General features: G+C 35.6%; 1 protein-coding gene across 5 annotated transcripts in view; it reads left to right on the forward strand.

Moving 5' to 3' along the window:
* Window positions 1-4,989: 4,989 nt before the first annotated feature.
* LOC143253171 (protein AMN1 homolog) overlaps window positions 4,990-21,598 on the forward strand; it is a 46,359-nt gene continuing 29,750 nt past the window's right edge. For 3 of the 5 annotated variants that reach the window (XM_076506546.1, XM_076506547.1, XM_076506550.1), the window contains exon 1: window positions 4,990-5,147. In XM_076506546.1, the coding sequence (XP_076362661.1) occupies window positions 5,113-5,147 (35 nt within the window). In that variant the 5' untranslated portion in view covers window positions 4,990-5,112. Of the gene's footprint in view, window positions 5,250-21,598 lie in introns of all 5 variants that reach the window. The other 2 variants (XM_076506549.1, XM_076506551.1) reach the window with 1 other exon arrangement.

Raw genomic sequence — 21,598 nt, forward strand, 5'->3', positions numbered from 1 at the left:
GCCGACTCAAACAACAGGAGAAGAAAGTTTAAACTGATCGATTTATTTATGGAAGAACATGAGATCCAATGGTAGCTTTGTTCAAGTATTTGTACTGATTGGGGCTGCAGCTATGATTGGAAAATTTTCAGGCGTAGTGGCACGCATAAAAAAGAAAAACCCGGACATCGAGAGTATCCACTGCTGTCTTCATCGTCATGTTACTGCAATGAAACGAATGTCAGAAGACTTAAAAGAGGTATGGGGTAATGTAATAAAAACAGTTAATCTTATAAAATCAGTACCACTCAATGCAAGGATCTTCAGTTTAATCTGTGAGGATATGGGAAGTTTTCATAAAAATTTGCTGCTTCATACTGAAGTCCGATGGCTTTCTCGGGGAAAAGTTCTTGTTCGGTTTTACGAACTGCGTGAGGAGATAGGTTTTTTTTTTTTTTTATCTGAATGCCATTTTGAGCTTGCATACAAATTAACGGGCAAATGCTGAATACAGAAAGTGGCTTACCTTTCGGACATATATTCCTATCTAAATGAAATGAATGCTACAATACAGAGTACCAGGGTAACGTACTTCAAAGCTCAGGGTAAAATGGAAGAGCTTCCAAGTAAGCTAAAAGTTTTGGGTGAATGTATACTTATGAAAGAACTTGATTGCTTCGAAAATCTCAGTGGTTTTTTTTTTACTTATGAATGAAATTTCCTTAAGTGAAGATGTAAAAGTTTCAGTCTTGCATCACATGTCTGATTTGTGTACAACTACTGGGTAGTGCTTCAATCCTCAATTAGAAAAATTACTGTGGATTCTAAATCCCTTTGTTAGCTCTGCAAATACCAACGATATGCCTTTGAAAGAAAAAGAACAGCTTATAGAAATTTCAATTGATTACATCATAAAAACAAAATTTCAGCAAAAAGAAATTACACAATTTTGGAATTAAATGGCCATGGAATACCCTGAAGTAAGTAACAGAAGTTTGACAATTTTGATACGTTTACTTACAACATATCTTTGTGAGCAAACATTTTCACTCTAAACAACTACAAAGATCAACTCTAGAAACAGGCTAAATATTGAAGATGATTTGCGCTTACAGGTAACAACCATAACTCCAAATAACCACTTAAACCACTTTGTGAACAAATGCAAGCCCATCCGAGCCTCTAATAAATAAATAAGTACACTGTACTTTTGCTTATATAAATTTTGCAAGTAGAAATATTTGAACAAGTAAATAGAAGTAATTTTTTTTCTTCAAATATTGATATATTTAATAAATTTATATTCTAAAAGCTTGAAGTAAACTTTACTTGGTGCTAGTGACCGATTGTTTCTATTTTTAGTAATTTTTTTTTAATTAAGGCTCCGGAATGTGTTTTCTTTCTGATGTGAAGCTTTGCAAGTCTAAAATGTTTGGGAACCCCTGGTCTAAAGTCCTACAACATGAAAGTGAGAGAAAATTTTTATGATACGGCTTGATACAAAGTATGATTCACTCCAATAAACTTGTTTAATGTGTGTTTTTTTGTAACAAAGCCACATCGGGGTATCTGCTGAGTCCACTTCCTGTTTTCTATTTTACCATACTTATTTAATAACCAATAAATGTTTATTTTCTATTAATATAATTGCAGACCGTTTTGGTTTAGCTAGTATTTCTAACACAACCTTCTTGCTAATCACAAAATTTCTGTTATGTAAAAGAAAAAAAGAGAAAGAAATACGTCGTGGTCTTAAACATGAGTTAAAAACATAAACAAACGTCCGTTAATGTTTTTTCACTAAAAAACAAAACTTGCAGAAGAAACGGAACAAAGTGCAACTTTGTGCAAGTGAGTTGTATTGTTTTTTGTCTTGAATTTCGCGCAAAGCTGCACAAGGACTATCTGCGCTAGCCGTTCCTAATTTAGCAGTGTAAAATTAGAGGGAAGGCAGCTAGTCATCACCACGCACTGCCAACTCTTGGGCTACTCTTTTACCAACGAACCTACGGCCCTCAGATTACGAGTCACATGAAGTGTTATTGAATGTGTAAAAGTAATTCCACAATGTACTCCTAGTGATACTTTAAATTTCAGTAACATTGACAGGACGACATGCAACTGAATCCTAAAATGTTGAATCCAAGCCTGCTTGTCTACTGAGATATTGCAAGATATGTAAAAAACTTAACTCGTGGCTCCTGAGTTATTTCGGACAAATCGGATGTACAACCTGCTCTAGTGCGACAAATCTAGGCCCATTTAAATAATAAAATTTTAATTTTTCAAAAAAAGTGTTCAGTCTCAGTTTCTTTTAACTGCAGCACACAATCAGCAGAGCTAACATCTTTGAGAAAATAATTCTGTTTCGTTCCAGTGTTACAAGAGCAGTCAAGTTAAAGAAACTCGCTACTTCTTCAAGTAATTCAAAAGTTAAAGTTGAAAGAAAATCAATTTCTTGTTATAACATTTTTAAATGTAGTTTCAATTAAAATTTAAAGTTAATGTTTGAAATACGTGTTTTTACGTACAGACAAATTAATAAATACTAACAGTAATAACCATTTCAAAACGAGTTCCCTGATTTCTTTATTTAGCACTACCTCACTGGTTAATGGTATTGGGTGGGATTCGCGTGGGAGTTTAGTTTTGTTTACGGTACCTGTTTGTTTGTTTTTGGATTTTATCGTTAATGAAAGTAAATTCCATATATTTTCTTTCTTTAAATTCTTTGTTTTGCAATATCAAAATTGTAAATTAATTTTATTTATTTATGTCTTAGATTTTATGTTTGTGTGAGAAGGTTTCTGCTGGAGCAGTTTTTTTATTGTTCATATTTATATAACGTATTAATAAGTTCCAAGATGCGGGTGTAAAGATTTTCGGTTTTTGCTACATGTATATATTTATCCACATATATTGCACGCGGTTTTGTACAACCGTGTTTTAGTCGTGGAACTTTTGTTATGCTCCATTTTCTCGAACACAGCACTTCTTGAGTCACATTTTATTTTTAAGTATGAGAACTGAACTGTTGTTCTTTCAGAATATTACCAGGAATTTGTGTTATGTTGGTTCTCATTTGGGATTATTATATAGCTTTAGAAATTTTGATCGCGATTATGTTGCTTTTGGGCATTTTTAATGTTTTTTTTTTCCAGTAACCAGGATATCGTTTACGATGCAGAGTCATACGTTGACACTATTGGTCTTAAAGGTAAATCTTTATTGCGGTCTTTAGCGATTCTACATAGTTCAGGTATACAATTATAGGTTAACCTTGTTAACATTTTTTCCGTCAAGACACTTTCTTCTTTCAGATTTTTGGTTATATTTTAGGTTTCGTCTTGAACAGGAACCACCTGTAGCACAGCAGTATGTCTGCGGACTTAAAAGGTTAGAAACTGGGTTTCGACATCCTTGATGGGAAAAGCACAGATAACCCATTGTGTAGCCTTGTGTTTATTTTCAAACAATAACATATTTTAGGACGGTACTAGTTGGATCTTTGTTTGTCATTACCTATTTTTATGTGTTTTGAAGACGTTCTTCAACTTTCTATTTTAAACTCTTTTTGGTTAAGACTACGAAAACTTTACTTTTGTCGGATCCCTTTATGAAAACATTTTCATTTGTTTAGAGTTATTTTATGGTAGCTCTTTTCTGCGTATGATATATTGTTTTTTATTATTTTTATAAGTAGCATGGATATGTTTTATCTGTTGTTGTAGAAAGAAGAATTTTATTTTGCGACTGCTGATTCTTTCTTTAGTTTCACGATGTTCTTTCCAGCGGAAACTGTATATAACAATTTAAAGAGATGTTAAAACCTCGACAAATGCTTTCTGCCAATTTTCTTCTTACAATAACGTTCGGACACCTTTCATTAAGAGTGACATAGTTCAGTTTGGTTTGTTTTGAATTTCGCGCAAAGCTACACGAGGGCTATCTGTGCTAGCCGTACCTAATTTAGCAGTGCAAGAATGAAGGAAAGTCGTCACCACCCACCGCCAACTCTTGGGCTACTCTTTTACCAACGAATAGTGGGATTGACTGTCACATTATAACATACCACTGCTGAGAGGGCGAGCATATTTGATGTGACGAGGATTCAAATTCGCGATCCTCAGATTACGAATAAAGTGCCTTAATCACCTTGCCGTGCCGAGTCAAATGACGTAGCATTTGGCTGAAGGTTTATGTCATTTTATGTGGTAAATGTTTGACGGGCTGTTGGAGTGTTCTTTCATGATTGTACTACAGTGTTGATTTTTAGTGCGAATAAATTTGACAGCAGGTTTTATGATGCGTTTGCTTATTAGATGTGCGTTCAGTTTTGAATCTGTGATTCAGTTACTTTTCGATTATCAATAAATTATTTTTATGGACTCAATTTCAAATATTGTTCCTCAAATGCCTCAATTTTTATTTATTTTATTCGGAGAATTAAGGGTTTTTTCAAACTGTATTACCAATATACTTTTTAACCCAAAAGTTATTCAATTAAAGACTTACTAGCGTTTAGAAGAAACAGAGAACATCAATACGGATTTATTTGTTGTCCTAGACCAAAGACACATTTTAGCGTTGGAAATCTGTAAATTTACCGCTGTCCCACCGGGAGGTATCTATGAGATTTGCAGTAACTTTTAATAAAACTTTCTATACTAGTCCCATGTGGGTTGCAATAAAAGAAATAAGCCATGCCACAATGTTGTGACAAACATTGACAATAATTTCAAACAAAGTTTTATTTACGATATAGTTTACTGTGTTACATCGTTGACAATATGTGGCACACAGCGCATGAGGTATACTTATTAATGGGACGATATTTACATGTATATATATTATTACTTCTCAAGAGGAATTTTAGGCAAAGTAGACTCTTCTTGGTTTAAATATTTTATGGACTTTATTTGTGCATAAATGTTCCAAATATTACATTGTATTGCATTATTAACACCATTTTCACTCCATACAATTTCGAAGCTTTGACTTGTCAGCTTACAACTCACTGAATCAAATATATCAGCGTCCTCTGTGATATGTTTGCAGGTTATTGATGCTTAGGAAGGATTCGTGAACTATTTGTTCAGATTTCTTGACATTCGAAATTATTTCTTGATAAAAATGATAGCAGAGAATTCACAGCCGTTATTACATAGGTAAAAGTGGTTTAGCTTTTGATATTAAAACGCTTATTAAGTCTAAATATAACTATAGTATAAGACGTTTAATTGAAGCGGTCAACTTTTGGTTTGTCAACAGTAAGTAGTACATCTGCCGAGCAGCGTTGTCCGAACGAAAGTTCTTTTTTTATTACTGTTTTTATTTGTTTTACTGTGTTATTGGTTTGTATTAACAGTACATTTAAACCTCTAAGGCAGTCCTTTCTTATCTGTAGTTGAGAAAAAAATGAGAATTTAAACACATCCTTTATTTCTGGATTCAAGGAAATCATCGAGAGGGCCTTAAAATTATAGTTACAGGAATAAAGTTCTGGCTTAGAGTAGCAGCGAGTTATTCCCTAAGCCAATAGCTTTGCTGCACAAGTAAAATTGCTTTTTTTTTCAGATTTTAAAGTTAAAGTTGTGTCCTATTGTATTCAGAATATAACACAAAGAAATTAGAGGCCTTTAACCTGTCGTTCAATGGATAAATCTTGTAACCTTAAGTAGGAACACACCAATATTTTCTGCAGAGAAAATATGTAAACAAATAATCAGTCTAATTCTATGAGGCAGCTCATCCCAAAGCCCTTTCCTATGAATAAGTGTATCATTTCTCATAGTTATAAAAGACTGTACAGTCTTCCAAATTATGCCCAACTTGTGGTTTGTTTAAAAATTAGAGATGATTACCTCTTGATTTGTAATTGTGTTTGAATAAATATGCATTTTAAAATTAAAATTCCTTTTGCTTTGTCACTATTTTAACAATAGAACAGTGTCTTAATTATTTAGGTGACTTATCTAATACTATGCCCAGATAATGTTTTTCCGTCATGCTGTTGAATGTCACATCTGTATTGAACATGTGATCCAAATTGTGATAACTCAAATGTATGATTTTTTATATTTGTTATAACTGAATATGCATAGGCTTGGACCTTTATATTGACCCCATGTGGGAGAAAGAATATTTAATATAATTCTGAATTTACTTCATGTGTCTACACAAAACATGGCATACTGTCAGTGAGATGTACAAGTCTGATGTACATGCAAGTCAGATGAATTACAAAGGTATATGTACTTAAGATATGTTTGTGAATTGATATTGTTAGTCTGACTTGAACTATGACAAGTTGGTGTGTGAGGTAATGTTTGCAAAAAGTAGGGAAATATTTTGTCCATTGTATAGTTTGAATATTTCAGATGCATATCTACATTTTTTTTTCAGTATATCTATTTATTTTCCTTTGCTACAAATTGTTGCTAAATCAGCAATGATAAAATGAATAATTGATAACTGACATGAAATACATAATATGATGTTGAATGACAGTTTTTAAAAGGTTTTGGTTTGCGTACTTTGACCCCTACCTCTGAACATAGGGATAATAAAAGTCATTTGTCACTCATGTTTGTCTGACTCTCCCACAGATCCAAATCATTCTGTAATGCCTCAATATTCTCACTATAGGTAGAAATGTTAAAGAACTTAATTACTCACACATTTTACTAATTATGCCATTATCATCAATTTAAACAAGAACAAACATTGACCTTTTGAGGAACTTCACTTTTAGCAAAGCTCCAATTTCATTGGATTCCATAATAGCATTTTGTTTTCTTATCCATCCATTTATAATCTAGTTTACTAATCTTTCTCTACTTTCCACCAATGTCATTATTGTAGTGAAGCTTTTATTTCTCTCCTTATCAAAAAGATTTTGAAAATATAAGTTTATCAAGTCCATGCTCTTTCTTTTCCAGAAAGCAGGTAACATTTTCATAAGTTGACTTCCTTGTATATTGTGTTTTGCTAAGTTATTTTTCAAAGCCACTTTTAGAATTGTTCTTGCTTTTGGTATAATACTAACTGGTATCATACCTTTTAAAATTATGAGTATTATCATCAACTCTCCAATTTTCTGGTGTCTGCCATTGTCTGTTCATTCACCAACAATGAAAAAAAAAGATACTTGCACATCTGATTGTGGACTTTCTTTAAACTCTGAGGAAGACATTACTTCCAGTGCATTATTTATTCTAGTAGCATACTTCTTTGTGAGCAAGTACTTTGAAATTATGTGGTGAAAATGCTTCAACATACAGTTTGTGTATCAATAATAATTTCTTTAACATTTCTACATACTTGTAATCCTTTAGAGATGACAACGAACTTGTAAATAAAAATTGGTTGTAACAAACTTACTGACTGGTTTACTCTCAGTATTGAAATCAGTCTCTAAGCTTACCAACTGTGTGTTTATGTTTTAATTTGGATGTACTAGAAAAAAAATCTGATGTCACATCCATACAACTTCCTTGGCATTCTATACCCTCTAATGAACATTACAAAATATAGCTTGCAGTAAAATATTTAACCTATGTATTTTTACTTAACACTAGAGGATTAATATCTTCATGATTCAAATTAAAAAGACAAAGTACATGTAAGCTGACTTCTAAGATATTTTGATTGAATGTGCTTAGCAATAATAGTTTGTCTAGGCAATAGCATTAATATTATTGATAAGGAAATGATCAACAAATATTATTGAAACTTGTTGATTGCATTACAGTTTTAAATGTAGTTGGTTTGTTATTAAATGCTAAATGACAGTTAAGGTAAGTAAGTTAAAGCATGTAGTCTATCTAAATGTTAAACTATAATCACCACTTTGGTGAAAATCAACAAGTCGTTTGATATATTGGTCAGTTAGTGTCTTGAGCATTCCAAAATAGTGGTAAAGAACAAATAGAATTTTTTGCTGTATCAACTGAAATATTGAATATAATTTAAAAGAGGTTATATTTTTTGTTGTTCAAATCTCTGGTTAGACTTCATTTAGAGTATTGTGTTCAGTGTTGGGATATGGATATTGAGTTTTTTAAATGGTTAAAAGGAGGTCTACTGTTAGATAGACATGATGTTTATTTTAAGTTTAATACAAGAGTATCATTTAGTTTATACAGTGATAATATTAGTTAATTTTAGAAATAATAGTTATGGTAAGTTAGCTTACATAATTGTTTATGAATCATCTATTTTGTTCGATTGTTGTGAATTGACATCATGTTATTCAAACTTTCTGAACTTTTCTCATTGCTTTAAGTAAGTGTTGTTACATCATATATCTTGTGTGTAGAAAGTTCTAGGCCTCAGTTGGACTAGTTATAAATATGTATTCAAAATTTAGTAGGAAGTGAGAGTAAAATATATATGTATATTTACTAGGTAATCATAAGTTTAGCAAAAAAGATTGTATACAGGCAACATCTTAAAGTGTGATGATTTCAGATTATATTGCAATAACCAAGTAGAGAAGAATAACTCATCCATTTAATTTGGTTCTAAAGTAACAGAACCAGTCTGTGTAGACTTTTGTTGAAAAATAATTATTTGAAGCTCTAGATTTAACTGTGTAGCAAACATTTGTATATACATTTGACTTATTTTAATTAATATATTATTTTATGACATGTGCACTGTGTGCTGTTTATCATTGAAACATACCACAAAGAAGTCACAGACACCTACTATAAAGAATTCTATGAATGCATACATTGTGGACCTATAAAAACCTGAGTTTTGTAACCCATACAGGATACTAGAGAAGTACTTTTAAAGAACAATGGAAGGTAACTTGCAGGTGACACATGAATCATCAAGATCTTATTAATCTTCATATTTGGTGTATCAGTAACTCAGTGGAAGTGATTGAGTTCAGCAAACAATTAATATTTTGTGTCCTTTTGTTTAATAGCTGTAGACAGTCTTTCAGGCATCACTACAAAATACTTAATCATTGTATCCTTTGGGGTTTTATCCCAGATGTCTCTAGTGAATGATTCCAGCAGCTCTTTTTTTTTTTTGGCTAAGCAATTTCTGCATAGGTTGGGTAAATGTTTGGTGTCATTGATGGTGGAATCCTTTACCAATAGTACACAAACCACTGTGCATACCATGATGGATCAGTATCTGATGATACTTGTGCTTGTCCTTTATTTCATTTATTTTGTAAACATCATTTGTTACCAGTAGAAAACACCCTTAAATCATCACTCTTGCCTCCCCTGTGCTTCATGGTAAATGATATGCCTTGAGGTTAGCATCTTCCATCTTTTACTGGATGTATAACCTGGACTTTGAACCAAATATTTCACACTTAGGTTATAACACCTTTTTTTACCAATTATCAGTAGTCCAGTTTTTGTAGTGTTCTACAAATTTTAGTCTTTTGACAATATTTAGAGATTGAGATAAATGTGTTTTTAACTACTACATAACCAAATATTCCATTCTTGTTGAGTCTTCTTGATACTGTAGATCTGGACACTTTTTTGTCACTTGGTACATAGTCATTTATCTTATGCTTGATATCAGTGGCAGTCTTCCTTCTGTCCCAAAGGCTGCATGATGGAAGGTACATAATATTGATGTCAGTGAGTTTAGGTGTGCTGTCTCTTCCTTTTTTTTGTTTACTTGTCTCAGTTTCCCTATGAAGTATGTACTTGCCAGTATTTGGGAAGTGTTTCAAGTCTGCAGCAAATAATGAGTCCAATCACCATAACATAAAGCTTTTATGCAAACTCTCTGCCCTACTGATAGTACTCTGCATATTTGACTTGTGTCAGATTATATTGCAATAACCAAGTAGAGAAGAATAACTCATCCATTTAATTGGGTTCTAAGTGGGCTATGACATGACAACAGAAGTGTGTAGTGTTAAACACTGTTTTTGTCAATGGTTATTTGTGGAGTGCTATTAAATTGATTTGTTCTAGCATATACTGCTACCATATTTTTAGCTGCTTGTTAGATTCTTTCTCTATAGTTAAGGCACTGCATGGTGTACCATGACAGCTATTTCAGACCATGAATTTGATCAGCATGTTCATTCAAGCAGAACCATTATAACATGCTCTTAGTATGAACATATAGGAATACTCAAGAATGATAAGTATTCACACCCTGTTTTATTCAGTTGTCAACAGGAATCAGTGAAAGAATGACAAAATATTCTCTTGCACTAACAATTTCACACAGTACTGTGTAGAACCGTGTCAACTGGCTTTGAGAAGTGGATAGAGAGAAATGGGTGACTTGGGCTCAAAGATACTGCCCTACAAGAGTTGAACAAGACATAGAGAGAAAAGAGGAAGAAAGAAAAAAAGGAGAGATTGGTAATCAAGTTTCCCAGAGCAATAATAAAAGTGGACACTTCATGCTATGTGGGTGATCGTGAAGCAGTGTATATGAAGGCACTCATCTATTACTTAGTGATGAACAATATACCAGCCAGTAGAAGTTTGGAGAAACCAGACAAAAAAAAAAGGTTGCAGTCACCACAAAATCTCAATAAAAGAAAAGTAAACAAAACATTAAGTCTTCTCAAGTCTTTAAATGATATCTCAAATGTAGGTCTGTAATAACTGAAGGAAGCACAGAAGAAAGACCCTTAACTGCAGAAACTTTGGGACAGTACCAGAAAGAAAGTGAATCATAAGACCAAAAAATAGAGAACTTGGACCTACAAAATAGAATATAAAAAGGGAGTACTGGATCTGTTAAAACATTTCTACTGGGGAAGTTAAATGAATCATAGCACCTATAGAATACTGTGATCGAGTGATAAAATTGGCTCACAAGACAGTTGTGGGATGAGATCTTGGAATAAAGAAGAGGGCAGACAGAATCACCAGCAACTTCCATTGACTGAGGGACATCAGAGGTGGAACTATGTTCTGCAGGTCATACGATATCTGCCAAAGGACAATACTTAGAAATGCTACAGGGTGAAATGCCTCTCATAGAAAAGCCATTCAGCAGAGTGACTGTGGACTTAAGAGGACTACTAGCATCTTTATTTAACAAGGACAACAGATGCATGCTGAAAGTATCCAGGTATGCTACTTATTATCCATCAGTCATAGCAATGCTGAAGATAGAGACAGAGAGGGTAGCAGAAGTTTTCCTGGAAATGTTCTGTAGAGTTGGCTTTCCAAAAGATGTCTTGAGTGATGGAGGGACTCAGTTTACCTTGGAACTGATGCAAGGGGTGTGCAGACTCATTGACACTAAACAACTCTGCTACCCCATACAACCTTAGATGTAATGGACTGTGTGAGATGTTCAACAAAATTTTAAAGAGTTTGCTGAAGTTGTGCTGAGAGAAACCACATGACTGGAACGTGTACTTGCAGGCAGTTTTATGTGCTTACTGAGATGCCCCACAAGCAAGTAAAGGATTTTTTTCTCTTTGAGTTGCTGTACAGAAGAATGGTATGTGGTACAATGCAGATATTGAAAGAGCTGTGGACAGGAGAGTTAGAAGTGAGGAACATATACCAGTATGATGTAGACCTCAGAAGCCAATTAGAGGATATTTGATAACTCACTTGAGAGAGCTTGTATGCAGCTCAAAGCAGTCAGAAGCACTTTTATGATAAAAAGGCCAAAGACTGATGTTTCAAGACTGGACAGATCTTGGTTCTGTTAACTAGAGACAACAACAAACTCATCCTGAAGTGGAAGGTCCCTTTTTAAGTAAAGGAAGTGGTCAATAGAATGGACTATAAGGTAAATGTGGATGGGAAAACCAAAATCTATCATACCAAACTGTTGAAGAGGTACTCCAAGAAGGAAGAACTGCAGGCTCAGCTTTTGAGGCACAGATGGACATGACAGGTGTAACTGTCATAGATGCAGAACTTGATAACAGTAGCTTTGTAAAGAAGATGAAAACCTAAAAGACCCAAGACCATTGGGTGGAGATGAAACATACAAAGATGTCAACATCAGTGAAGAACTGACTGGCAAGCATAATAAAGAGCTGTGTGGTCTGCAACATCAGTATGCAAATATCTCCACAGATAGACAGGGAAAGACAGACCTTGTACAACACAAGATTGAGACAATAACCAGGGTTCCATTCAAAATGAAGTTCTACATTTAATGCCCTATGCAATAAGATTTAATCAAGCAAGAAGTCAAGACTGTGTTAAAAGCCAGAATCATTCAGTCTTCAGATTCATCCTACTTTTCACAAATGGTGATTGTGAAGAAAAGGGATGACTCAAACTGCTAATGTAAAGACTTCTAGAAGCTGAACCTTGTGACAAAGTTAAACACCAAACCTGTGGGTAATCCAGAGGCTATTGTGGTGAAACTAGAAAGAGCCAAATTCTTTATCAAGATTGACCTCAGTAAAGGTTAGTGGCAAATTCCAATGGAGGCAGAATCCAAAAAGAAGATAGCATTTGTGACACCATATGGATGCTACCAGTTCAAGAGAATGCCATTGTGGTTAGCCAACATAGCTGCTACACTCAACGGTATGGTGAGGAAGATGTTGTACAAAACCACCAACATCAAGCATCATGTAAATATGTAAATAACATGCTGATCAACACAGTCAGATGTACACAACTGTTAATTTTAAGTTTAATACAAGAGTATTATTTAGTTTATATATAGTGCAAACATTAATGTTAAATTTAGAAATAATAGTTATTGGAAAGTTTTTGTATGTAACTCTTTACACATCATTTGTAATATAGATCAATTGTTGTGATATGAATTCATGTTACCTGAAGTTTCAGAATTTTTTTGTTGCTTTAAGTAACTATTAGTGCAACATATATCAAATAGTGTGCAAGTAGGCCTCAAATGGGCTTTTTATAAATATGCATATAAAATATGAAGTGAAGTAGTGGTTAGGGTGCTTGACTTGTAATTTGATGGTCATGGATTTGAATCCCACTAGCATTTGCTCTCCCCTTTAAGCTGTGGGGGTGTTATAATGTCACAGTCAATCCCATTATTTCTTTGTAAAAGAATAGCCAATTAGTTGGCAGTGAATGGTGATGACTAGCTACCTTCCCACTAGTCTTAAACTGTCAAATTAGGGATGGTTAGCACAGATAGCTTTTTGATGTGGATTCCTGTGGACCTCCCAGAAAAGGTTCTTTTATTTCAGTTTAAATCTTTTGGGATCTAAACATCCACATGTTTGCCATGTGTGGCGATCTGTGAAGGGAAGGAGAGAATCCTGGTAGTTGAGGGGTCCAAATTAAATGCACCACTTTGGCCTTGAATTCCTGTAGACGGGCAGCCTTGGGGTGTACCCCTAGGGTCAGTCAGCTGGTCTACTTGGGCTAGAGTCAACCAAATACCAGTGTTGGATGTTTTCAATGGATGTTGTGGACATTGTACTTGATGTTGGCTCATGAAACCCTTGCATTGCTGCAGTGTCCTTGTTTGGCACTGCAGTGCTTCATGGAGGTGGGGTCAGTGGGCATTGAAACATTTTCTTTGTTATGGATCCCTCAAATAAAAACTTAAATAAACTTATGGAAAAACAGTCCATAGGTAAATAACCATATCTTGAAGTTTCTGAGCAGCAATCTTCAACATCTGTAACACCTACACCTTATTTTCTCACATTACATTCTCTTTCAGATGAACCTTTAGAGCAAATATCCCTTTTTTGTTCAGAAGGGACTAGAGGGTCTTGCTGGCTCTCCAAATTCAGTCAACAAGCTTTGCTTTGGTGACATATTGGTGGAAACATACACTCCTAAACACAGTGAACTCCTCTTACATTCAAAGGTGATTGGGGATATACCCATTGAGGTTACTCCCCATGCTGCTTTGAACCTTTCATGAGGAGTTATTGTTGAGAGGGATTTGGAGAATATCACCTAGTGGGAGATCCTCACTGGTTTCTCTACCCAAGGAGTTTCTGCAGTGAGGCATATCTCCACTTTCAAAGATGAAATTATGATGCAGAGCAGTGTCCTCATTTTGACATTTACATCACTATGTCCTCCTGCCACAATCAAGACAGGCTGTCTTAATTGCAAGGTATGGCAATATATTCCAAACTCTCTTGAATGTTTCCAGTGTCAGCAACTTGGACATTCGAAGACATCATGTTGTGGTTCTTTGAGGCATGTTCATTGCAGTGGCAAAGACCTATGAGTGTGAAACAGATCCTCATTGCATTCATTGTAATGACTCTCACCTATCCTACTTTTGTTCTTGCTTTAAGTGGTTAGAAGAAAAAGAGATGCAGCATTTGAAAATGATTCAAAACATTATTCACTCTGAGGCTTGAAAGTTACTGTTCACCACTTCTCCTCTGATGTATGCTGTTTCACTTTGTTCCATTACTACAGTGGGAATACAGATGGATCTCTCCATGCATCCAAAAGAATCATTCTCAAACCATATGAAAAATCTTTTGACCTCCATGGTTAAAAAAGGTGATAAACCAACATCAACACCCATGTCTGTCCCTAACATTCATTCCAACAAACCCCAAGACCTGTTTCCTTTGGTTTCGGGTATGGGCATTTCCTCAGATACATCTTATCTTACCCCAAGATGCAAAATGATCATTCGTTTATGTCCTCATTCACTGGAATCCTCTTCCAACAGCAAAGACCTGCCCAATTGACCCAGGGCTGGATCCATGGAGGTTGATAGAACTCCCTCAAATAAAGATAGTAAAGAAAAAGACATGGTCATAAACAGAAAGATTCTTCACCCAATTTGCCTACACATGAATAAAAATTGCCACCTTGATACAATGGAAGTGTTGAGGTTTACGTTCTAATCTGGATCACATTGAAGCACTAATTGCTTCCTACCATCATGTAAGGAAAGACATACAGTCAACTTTCAGCAGTTTTCTTTGTACAGAAATGACAGGCTGTGTGATAAACCAGTGCATGGAGAGGTGATACTGTTGGTTAATCAGTATGTGCCCACCCTGTCTTTGTCACTTGACACACCCTTGGAGACTGTAGCCATCCATATTTCCTTGAGTCATACTATCACTGTTTATTCTCTCTCCTGAAGAGGTCTATGATCAATCAGACCTCGATGCTGTCATTAAACAGTTGCAATCTCACTTTTTAATCCTGGGGGACTTTGATGGACATAATCCCCTCTGGGGAGATAATGATATTGATGGGAAGGATCACTCTATAGAACATGTACTCTCAGATCACAACCTTTCTCTTTTCTATACTGGTTCTTATACATATTTTCATGTACCTAGTGAATCTTTTACTGCTGTTTGTCTCTCGGTTTGTTCCACTTTTAATGGAGGGTTGACAATAACCCACAAGCCAGAGATAATTTTACTTTCATTTTGAGAGAGACTTGCTGTGGTTGATTCCACCCAAATCCCATGACCCAGTGGAAGCTGGATCAAGCCAACTGGCCCTCTTTCACTGTTCTTGTGGAACTTAATCCTGCCATTGTCTGTGTGGCAGCAGTGACTGATTGTATTATACAAGTAACTGCTCAATGTATTTCTAAAACTTCAACATGCTCTCCATGATATCTTCATCTGTGGTGGAATCCTGCCAGCCACATGGCAAGGAAGGCTCAAAAATGGGCCTGGGATTCCTTTCGTAGGTATCTCACATTCTTGAATCACATCTCTTTCCAGCAGGCCCATGCACATGATTGGCAGGTAAGACATCAAAGCCAGAAGGAATCTTGGATTAAGTTCACAATCAGCATCTCTTCTAACACTAGTTCCAAAGTCATATGGGACAAGATTCAAAAGGTTAGTGGCCAGTATAATTCTGTCACCCTTTCAATCTTGTTCTCTGATGGCCAGGAAGTAGTTGATGCCCAGAGCATTGCCGATACTCTTAGTGAAAGCTTTTGCTGGGTATCTGGTACTTCTGCTTCATCCTCCACCTTCTTAGCCATCAAGACTTGGGCAGAGTGATCATTTCTTTCCAATTGAGTTGAACGTCTCTGTGATTATAATCACCCCTTTACACTGGTGGAACTCAAACTGGCAGTACGCTGGTCAGACCTGATGATATACACTACAAGATGTTGCATCATCTATCTTGCTTTTCTTGCTATTCTTCTGATTGTTTTTAACTAGATTTGGCAGGAGAATATTTTTCTTGATGCCTGGTGCCAGGCTATTGCTATACTTTTCTCTAAGCCTCGAAAGTATCCCAAGATTCCTTCCAGTTACTGTCCAATTGCTTTGACGAGCTGTCTCTGTAAAACCTTAGAGAGTATGGTTAATGCTTGTCTTGTTTGGTTCCTCAAGTCAAACAATCTCCTCTTGTCCACCCATTGTGGGTTCTGACAACAATGCTCCACCATGGACCACCAAATTCGACTTGAAAGGGAATAGACAGGATTTATGAGTTATTTTTGTGTTCAGTGGTAGGATTAGGGGACATAATTTAAAATATGGTAAGAAAGAACTTGTCTGGAAAGTAGGCAGTGATATTTTTTAACAGGGCAATCAGCCTTTGTAACAGATTTCTTTCAGACATTGTAGATACAACAAAATTAGAAGGGTTCAAGAAAGGGCTCATTGAGTATTTGAGGGCTCAGGGTAGATGAGTATTTGATGACATGACTGGAATAACCTCTATGGGCTGAGGGTTCTCATGTTGTCCCCTAGTTGTTATATTTCGTGTGTGGGTATGTTCATGCACTTTGTTGATATTCACTTAATTTCTTTGTGTTTCTTTGCAGCCTAACTTCTCATTGGATTTTCCTCTTCAGAGGATTTTGAAATTTTCCATTTGTTTTCACTTAATTATGGTGTTTATTAGTCACAGTTCATGAAATTTTGTTCCATGACCTATGCTACCCTTGGAAGTAATTCCTTCATTGTTAGCCATGCTTTTGAGGGTTATTATTACTAACTGTTACCTGACACCACAATATCATAGAACACAACTTGATAGTAAGTTTTCCACAGACCATTTACCTTAGGTACAAGAAAGTTTTTAAAACAATGTTTAAACATAAAAGTCCCAAAAAATACATTGCTTATGTAATCGAATGGGAATGCTTAGAATTTAGTTTCTTCTGCTATTTTTCTAAAAATAACAAAAACAAAAAAACAAAAACAGTTGAATCTGAGATATGGCAAGAAGCTTATGAACATTTGGTTTTTAAGCTTCTATTATCTTCAAATTTCCCTTTTTTATTTTTTTAACAGCACTAGAGAATATGAACAGGTTCATTATAGTAGTTGTTTTTTTTTATATCAGAATTTTATGTTTCTGAATCAGGAACTTCTCTTTGCAGAAAGAAGCATTACTCCAGATTTGTTGGAGTATGGTCTCACAGTAATACTGTCTTAATTCTCAGCTGTGCAAGTTCTTTTTTATTTACATAAAAAATATTAAGTCTTTTGGCTTTGCATTTATTTAAAATTCTGCTCTATAAAAATATTTTTAGGAATGGACTAATATATTTCTTAGGCCATTATAAGGTTAACATGAAAGTATTACATTGTCAAGTGATGAAATATTTACAGCAAATCAACTATATAGATACCAAAATTTATGCCACATGGCACACATGACAAGGCACCACTGTATTAGTATATGCAATTTTTTTTGTATTATACTGGGATTGACTTTCCTGTGCTTTTTTCACATTTTTGATTTTCCACTTTCGTATTTTTCTTCAGGTTACATTTAGTTTTTCTGACTTTTTGTTTTATAATGTTAATGGTGCTAATATCAGTCTCAAGTTATAGATAGGGATGATGCTCAAAGGTATGTGTAGTGTTTTATAATTTGCTACTTACATGCACTGTGACTTCTTTTTATTTTGTTGCTTTACAAAGTTTTAATTATCTTATTATTAAAACTGTTTGTATAAATGCTTTTATATGTAATAACTGTCATAAGAAATTGCAAAATGAAATGTAATTGTACAATTTCAGTGATATCAAGTCAGACATTGGATTTGAAAAGCTTTGACTTTTTCATGTGAAAGTTTTGTTTCTGTCTTACAGTTTGCCATGTACATGCTTTCCTAATATTGCTAGTGTTTTAATATTCAATATCTTATCTCTATTATGTGGTCGTTCTGCTTTCACACTATTTTTTCATACATATTAATTTTAATGATATACAACATTTAAAGACAACAAGGGTCTTGTTGATCCCTTGGTTATCCCATCCACTAAACTGAAAAAAAAAAGCAATGGATAGCAAGTTTTTATCATTTAAATATTTATCAAACCTTTCTTCAAACTCCTGTGTATTAACTGCATTCACCATATCTGAAGGCAATCCATTCTAAAGGTCAACCTCCTTGTTAGAGAAATATAACTTTTAGCTGAATACAAAATATGCCCCTCACTTAGGAATTATTTTTTTCTTTATTTGTTCAGCATATGTACATGAATTTTTTGTTGAGTTTGCAGTTTTACACTACTTTGCACCCCTGGAAAAATTTCTGTTGAATCCTGTGGGCTTGGGTAGTACTTACGATTTGTGAAATGAACTTAACCTTACAATATTTCTCTGAATTTCCTTCTTAGGTTTGTCCCTTTTGTTATTCATTGCTTGTAGTTTTTATTATTATTTTGTTTCTCATCTTATCATCTGCTATTCTTGCAGTTTATCTTGTCACTTCTCTCTCATTATTAAGTTTATGCTGTTTTCTTTCTCGAATTACTTTTATCATGCCCAAATGTGTTGATTCTCTCATGTTCCTGCCCCATTTTGTCCTGATTTGTACACTTGTTTTATTTTTTTTTATTGATTCTATGTCTGGTATCTGCTTGCCAGCTTTCACTTCTAGTTCCTCATTTTTGTTTTGTTTTTTCCCTTTACTATTCCATATTCCCTTTCCTAGTTCTGCCTTTTATTTGAGGCACTTCATGATATGTTGATTTCTGTAGGCATTTGATATGTTCTCTGTTTAGCCTGTTCCACTTCTACTTTATCCTTCCATACTTTGTTCTCCTACTGTTGGGACTTATTGGGTCAGATTAATTTCTTTTCTTTTCTTTACCCCTTCCTTCTCTTTATGTACCTTTTTCATATGGCTCCTTACCTTTTTCCAGTTGTCTTTTGTAACATTCCTCTCCCCATGGTGACTGGGACTGCTGTCATAAGACTTTGTTGTCAGTATCTTTTCAGGTTTTATTTTCCTTTTTCTTTACCTGACCCTTTGTTTTTATAACTTGTCCAGATTCTTCTTCTTCTTACCTTTTCATTCCTAATTCTAGTCTTCCTTTTTTTCTTGAATTCATTTTGCTGGTAAATTAGTTTGTTACTCTTCTTATCAGTGACCATCACTCATGTACACTTCTTTGGATACTCATCTTTTCTCCTGCATTTGGTCTCACTTTCTGACAACATTTGTTTTCTTTTTTCTACCTTTTGATCTCTTTTCTTGTTCCTCTTCATTTCTCATTTCCTTTTCACCTCCCTTCAATTATGTCTTTGGTGTTTTATGCCTGGTCTTTAGTTGGGTATGGTTTAACATGCCTCAAATTATGAACCTTCTGGACCCATATTTTTTATTCTTGAGGTCTGTTTTGCCTTTTGAGTGCATTTTTCTTGGGGTATTATCTTGGTGATTAGACTGTGCCCAGACTACTTTCTGTTTTTGCATACTGCCATTCACAGATGATATCCCTTTTTCAAAGCTTTCTTTTCTGTTGAGAGCAGGACTTTGAATGTTTTGTTGATAATCTTGCATTCCTTTCACATCCGCTGGCTTGATCTCTATTTTTTGAGCAGGTTTTTGTTACTGCCCCTATTGAGGGATCACTTGGACTTTTACCACTTTGTCTTTAATGCAGTCCTTTCTTGCACGAAACATAAAAAGTTCCTGTTCCCTTTGGGCATTCAATTTACCACTCTGAGCTTGTTCAAATCAAGCTGATATTTTTGCCTATCACTAACCATGAGCTTTATCTTAATGGGGACCACCTCTCTCATTCAGTCTAAATTCTATACTCTTGGCCTTTTATGGGGGTTTGCTCTTGGTTTGTCACTCCCTTGATGGACACATTTACCACTATTCACAAATCTGGACATCTTACCTTATGGTCTACTATTCCTAATCCTTAGGGTTTATCTCTCTATTTTCTCTGTCTGGTCCCCTTTTTCTGTGTGCAAATTCCATTATTTGTCTACTTCATCTGGCCCTCATCCCCACACACTACTTTCTTTCTTGAATCCTACTGTTGGTGCTTCTTTGACTAGACCAGTCCTCATTTTCTGGTTTTCAGACTTCTCCCTTACTTTCCCTACCCCTTGGTGGGGATTCCTGTACATGGTGACGGGACCTCCCAGGGAAGGTTCTGTTCTTTCAGTTTACCTCCTCTGGGACCTAAACATCCACCCACATGTTTGCTATGTGTGGCAACCCGTGAAGGGGAGGAGAGTATCCTGGTGGTTGAGGGTTCCAACCTTAACACACCACTTTGGCCTTGAATTCCTGTAGATGGGTGGCCTTGTGGTGGTCCCCCTTGGGTCAGTTGGCTGGTCCACTCAGGCTAGGGTCAACCAAGTATCAGTGTTGGATGTTCTCAACAGGTGTTGTGGACATTATATCTGATGCTGGTGTTTGGGTATAGTGCTCACAAAACCCTGGCATTGCTGCAGTGTCCTTGTTTGACATTGTAGTGCATCCCCTCGTAGGGCTCCATGGTGGGTGGGGTCAGTGGGCACCCTGATACAATGGAACTGTTGAAGGTTACATTCTAATCTAGATGACATTAAAACATTGATTGCTTCCTACCATCCTGTTTGTCTCTCCTTATAGGAAACATTTCTGAAACCTGCCATTACAGTCACCTTTCCGCAGTTTTCTTTATACAGAAATGACAGGCTGTGTGATTGACGAGTGCATGGAGGGGTGGCACTGGTGGTTGATCAGCATGTACCCACCCTGTTTTTGCCACTCGACACACCCTTGGAGGTCGTAGCCATCCGTGTTTCCTTGGGTCATACCATCACTGTTTGTTCTCTCTATCTGTCACCTGGAGAGACATATGATCAATCAGACCTTGATGCTCTCATTGAACAGTTGCTGTCTCCCTTTTTCATTCTGGTGGACTTTAATGGACATCATCCCCTCTGGGTAAGTGCTGGTATTAATAGGAGGGGTCGCTCTGATTACAACCTTTCTTTTTTCAATACAGGTTTTTCCACTTATTTCCATGCACCTAGTCAGTCCTTTACTGCCATTGATCTCTCAATTTGCTCCCCTTTATTATCTTACCATTTTTCACAGAGGGTTGATGATAATCCATGAAGCAGTGATAATTTTCCTATAATCTTGAGAGAGACTGGCCATGGAAGATGCCACCCGACCCACATACCCCAGTGGAAGCTGGATCAGGCAAACTGGCTCTCTTTTACTGCTCTCGCAGAACTTGATCCTGCCATTGTCTGTAAGCCATCAATAGACGACTGTGTGGCAGCAGTAACTGATTGTACTATACAAGCAGCTGCTCAATGTATTCCTAAAACCTCGACACATTTTCTACTATATCCCCATCCATGTTGGAATCCTGCTTGCCACATGGTACGGAAGGCTCAAAAATGAGCCTGGGATACTTTTCGTAGATATCCCACACTCTTGAACTACATCACTTTCCAGCAGGCATGTGCACATGCTTGATGGGTAA

This window comes from Tachypleus tridentatus, chromosome 6 (genome assembly GCF_004210375.1).
Source record: "Tachypleus tridentatus isolate NWPU-2018 chromosome 6, ASM421037v1, whole genome shotgun sequence".
In the NCBI taxonomy this organism is placed as follows: Eukaryota; Metazoa; Arthropoda; class Merostomata; order Xiphosura; family Limulidae; genus Tachypleus; species Tachypleus tridentatus.